The 5,286-nt window shown below is 38.1% G+C and overlaps 1 protein-coding gene across 1 annotated transcript; it reads right to left on the bottom strand.

The window, feature by feature from the left end:
• Positions 1-528: 528 nt before the first annotated feature.
• On the bottom strand, positions 529-4,037 carry LOC113346661. Its single transcript, XM_026590144.1, has 5 exons — positions 2,511-4,037; positions 2,277-2,455; positions 1,908-2,180; positions 1,384-1,471; positions 529-1,281 (listed from the first exon to the last, which is right to left on the bottom strand). The coding sequence occupies exons 1-5, from the start codon at positions 4,035-4,037 to the stop codon at positions 529-531; spliced, it is 2,820 nt and encodes a 939-aa protein (XP_026445929.1).
• Positions 4,038-5,286: the final 1,249 nt, after the last annotated feature.

Below are 5,286 nucleotides of genomic sequence, written 5' to 3'. Positions count from 1 at the left end.
CCTAATAAATTAGGTGAATTTTTTTCCGTGTATTTTTAGGAACAAATTTATCTCCAAATAAATAGTGGAGCGACATGTATGGAAAGTGGACGAAATCTCTCTTTTAAAAGAGAGATAAAATATCTTGCAAATCTCTTTTATTTTTGGAGAGAATATCGTGTAAAATTTGTTTGTTGATTATAAAACTTAAAATGGGTCACACTACTAATAATAAGACTTCTAACGTTTCTGCGGTACACTGTTCTGGTCAGTTTAAAATAAACGATGGGAAGGACTTGGACTGGTATGGCATTCTTCAGATTGGGCAAACGGGACAGTGGACCTATCCACCTGGACCTATCATTAAATTTAGTAAAACAAAAACCACCGGCGTTCAAGACTAACTCATAAAGTGTCAAAATGAAGAAAAAAAAACACTAAAATCTGCATATCATAAAGTGTCAAATTGAAAACAGTAGACCTATATTTAAATGTCGTAAAATAAAAACCACCTGCTTAAAAAAAACTCAAATGCCAAGAACACTGTGATCACTCTATATCACTGTCTTCACCATTCACCACTATCTCGTCGGCATCCAAAATGTCATTATTGTATTCATTCAATGTCTCATCATCTTCGTCAACTGTTTCAAACAAATCATCATTGGGATCGTTAATATTCACTTGTACCATCTCTGGTTGGACGTCATCTCTATCAAGTTCATTTTCTTCAACATCATCCCCTCCCTCAAACGTAGATAATACTGGCAAATCCCCACCTTGCTGATAGGCCTCGTCAACAGTCGCGCCCAGATCATCCACCTCCGGAACATCCCACAAGTGTCTATGTTCCATCTTATTAACAACTTTCCAGTTTGCGCCATTTTTATGATCATCAACATAAAATACCTGCTGTGCTTGTGACGCAAGAACGTACGGATCATCCTCATACCATAAGTTGCTCACATTTATGCTTGTTAAATCGTAATCCTTTCGAATTTTATTTCTATTCGGGCTCACGTCAAACCAGTCGCACTTAAACAGCACTATTCGATATCCATGTTGATATTCCAACTCAATAACATCACGCAAAGTGCCATAGAATTCAATTTCATTTCCCCCATGTTCTCCATCAACTAACAATCCACTATTCTGAGTTGTCCTTCGAGCTTCACGATCTTTAGAATGATATTTAACCCCATTAGCATTACACGCTTTGTACGAGTTTACTCGGACATCAACTCCCCAAGCTAAAGTTTGCATTTCATCTGTGGCTTCTTTTTTGCTGTGCAGATCTTGTATCTGCGAAAAAAAATTTCGACAACAATATTATATGCAAATTACGAAAGATGATATATACAGTGAGAAACTATCAGCAGTAATAACTCAGAAATCTGTACTCACATGTTTTCGAAACCATTCCGGAAACAGTGTTCTTTGCCTCCGTGATAGATTGACATTACTTTCTTCTTTCAACTCGTTCTTATGTTTCCTGCATCAGAACCAAATCATAAGAAGAGAAAAACTGAACGTGTGTCATTCTAGAAAAAAAAAGTATATTCAAGTATGCAAGTAAAAGTTGTCACACTTCACAGCTCTCCTACTTTATCAAGGTTAAGAGTGTAAGAAAAATAGAATTAACTTTGTACTAACTCTAAATGCAAATAGAGATGAAGTCTAGATGCAGGTAGCATACCACACAAACTGCGTCTCTTTTCATATTGATTCAATAAAGTTCAGGTTTTAAAAGAATCAGTGCAAAAAAATGTGTAAGAAAAATCTGTAAATTTGTAGACTTTAGGACTGATAGGTCAATCACTGAGGAAAAGAACTGAAAATATATGGTTTCCTCTATGATGTGAGATAAATTTAAAAATAGTACTTACTCCAAGTAAGGTTTGACTTCTTCGCAATTAGTGAAAACAAACCAATTAATTTTCTCCCTTTCAGCGACTGACAGTGGACGTACAGTTTTTGCATCAACAGGACGGGCACTTTGAGCAAAAACAGATATCTCTCCCTTCCGGTATCGGGGATCCCTTGATCTATCGTCATTTCGTTCTGGTCGAGTAAATTTGGTTTCAGTCCCACGAAAGTACATCGAGCAAAATGTCAAGCATTCTTTAAGAATATAGGCCTCTGCAATAGAACCCTCTGGCCGAGCTCTGTTTTTCACGTAACGCTTGAGCGTTCCCAAAAACCTGTCAGAATAATGTAAAATATAACACGAGTATTAGTGTTTAGAATTTATATAAATGTATGAGAATTAGGTTGAAAACCCAAACTAGTCCGTATACCTTTCGATAGGATACATCCAACTGTAGCCAACTGGTCCAACAAGTTTTGCCTCACGCGGCAAATGAACAGCCAGATGAACCATAACATCGAAAAAAGCTGGGGGAAATATTCTTTCCAGCTTACAGAGAATCAGAGGAATTCTCTTCTCCAACTCATCCAAGTGACTAACACTCAAAGTCTTTGCGCATAAATCATGAAAAAAAATTGCAGAGCTCAATTAAGGGTGCACTTACCTCTCTGCGCAAATAAGGACGAATTGCAACAGGGAGAAGTCTCTGCAGCAAAACATGACAATCGTGGCTTTTAAGTCCAAATACTTTTCCGTCATTGACATGAGCATTTCTAGAGATGTTAGATGCATATCCATCAGGGAACTTCACTGATTTTAAAAACTGACAGAACTTTTTTCTATCCTCAGGCTTTATAACATAACATGCAGGAGGCTTTATAAATTTGTCCCCTCTAGGTTTAAGATGCAGTTCTTTCCTAATATTCATGTCTGCAAGATCCAAACGAGCCTTCTCGGTATCTTTATTTTTCTTGTCGAGATTCAACAGAGTTCCGACAATGTTGTCACAAATATTCTTTTCTGTATGCATAACGTCGATCTTATGTCTAATTTTATGACTCTTCCAATACGGAAGCTCGTAAAATATACTCTTCTTTGTCCAGTTCTGCTCTTCTATACTGCGTTTTCTTTTCTTGCTTTGTTTACTCGGGTTCTTACCTGGATTACAGAACACAATATTTTCCATTTGAGCTAAAAGTTCATCACATGTAAGCTCTTTCGGAGGACCCTTATGTTCACGTGTCGCATCATGACATTTCGAGTCTCTCCAACTATGACCAGGAGGCAAGTACCGACGATGACGAACATAACCTATCTTGCTCCTTAGTTTGATTGATGGTGCATCTTCGTTGCATACCGGGCAAGCTAAATATCCCTGTGTACTCCACCCTGACATTTTGGCATAAGCTGGGAAGTCGTTTATGGTCCACAATAAGGCAGCATGCATACAGAAATTTTCTTTTTTTTCTGAGGCGTCATATACTTCAACACCTTCTTCCCACAACTCCTTTAACTCATCTATAAAAGGCTGCAGATATACATCAATGTCTTTACCAGCTTCGTGTGGGCCAGGAATAAGCAACGTCATCAAGAAAAATGGCTCTTTCATACACTTCCAGGGAGGTAAGTTGTACGGTATAATTACCACTGGCCACGTGCTATGTGCATTGCTCATATTTCCAAATGGATTGAAACCATCAGTAGCAAGTCCCAACCTAACATTGCGCGGGTCCTTAGCAAACCATGGATACCGCTTATCAAAATCCTTCCACGCTTCCGCATCAGCTGGATGTCTTAACAAATCCGGTGTTGTTTTATCGCGTTGGTCTTCATGCCACCTCATGTCAGCAGCTGTGTGTCTACTAGCATACAACCTCATCAGTCTAGTCTTTAAGGGAAAATATCGCAATACCTTGTGCAGGATCTTGGTACCCTTCCCGTCATCGTGTTTGTACCTAGGAGCATTACATACTGGACAGTCCTCCCTATCTTTATGCTCTTTCCAAAACAAAGCACAGTCGTACTGACATGCATGAATTGCTTCATAACCCATTCCCAAGCCACCCAACAGTTTCTTAGCTTCATTATATGAAGATGGAATCCTATTCTCCTTCGGAAAAGCTTCTTTGAGCAACTCCAGTTGCATTTCAAATGCTTTATTGCTCATCTGGTCGAGTAACTTAATACGCATCAACTCTACGAGAAAAGTCAGCGCCGAAAAATCTTTACAACCAGGATACAACTCGTGCTCAGCTTCATCTAACAATTTAGCGAACTTTCCAGAATTTGATTCACCCAGACCTTCCGTTTCACCACCAGCAAAGGCTCATTGACTATCATATGTATTTGGTAAGCGGACGTCATTCAGTATTTCAATAGTTGCCTCGTTTCTGTCTTCATTATCAGATCCTTCATTGGTTGCCATATCATCATCAAGACTAGATACAAACTGGTTTTGCGGAGGCATGGCTACTTCTCCATGATGTACCCATATTCTGTAACTAGCTGCAATGCCATATCGAGCCAAATGCACGGAAACATCTTCTAACGGGACAGGCGGTCTTGCATTTATACAGTGTCTGCATGGACAACGATACTTGTCCGCTAGTATGCTGGCAAGGTGATCTCGTGCCATGCCGAGAAATGAATTGATGCCTGCCACATACGTAAGACTTGATCTATTACGCTCTTCCATCCAACTTTTGTCCATCCTGAATTCAAGAATAAAACTATATATATGCATTAGTACTGGAAAATAAAAAAACACTACCGCATATAAATAGCACTACAGGATTATTGTGATGGCTAAGAATAATAAATAATTGACAAGGAGTGTTGACAACTGTTGTATTTATACAAAACAATGAATCAATGTACTGTGATATGTCGATAAGCTAAATCCACTTATCCCGAACATTTTAGTAAATGGCCAATGTTGTACTAAAAGACAGTGACGCAGGACAGTCGAAAACAACAGTCTAACTTCTTTGTATATAAGCATGACTCACGAAGCTCCTTGGAATATGATGAAGCTCTAACATGATTAAGTCAAGCCTTTGCAACAAAAAATCGAAACCATCATTAAAGAAAAATACTAAGATGGATCTCTGCAACATAAACCATGGGAAAACAAGCATTTGTTTGAACAAAACAGGACAACACCCAAAAATCAAACCACCTAAGAACTGAGATTAAACTGGTGGTTAGACAACAAACTCACCTCTACTATCTTTACAATAAATCTAATGTCTAGAAACACAATACCGGGAGAAAAAGCAAACAAAAAATTGAACTTTTTTTTTTGCTAGAAAAAAAAGCGAATCGATAATCAGGATGTTTTTAAATTAGCAATGATAGCTCAACTTAACAAGTTTGGTGTTAGGAATTAGGTCAAATAGAAACATGCAATTAACCAAAACCCAATTAGGTTAATTCAAATT

The sequence above is a fragment of the Papaver somniferum genome, chromosome 1, assembly GCF_003573695.1.
Source record: "Papaver somniferum cultivar HN1 chromosome 1, ASM357369v1, whole genome shotgun sequence".
Lineage (NCBI taxonomy): Eukaryota > Viridiplantae > Streptophyta > Magnoliopsida > Ranunculales > Papaveraceae > Papaver > Papaver somniferum.
Note: the sequence above shows the minus strand (reverse complement) of the source record. Positions and strands in the feature narration are given on the sequence as shown.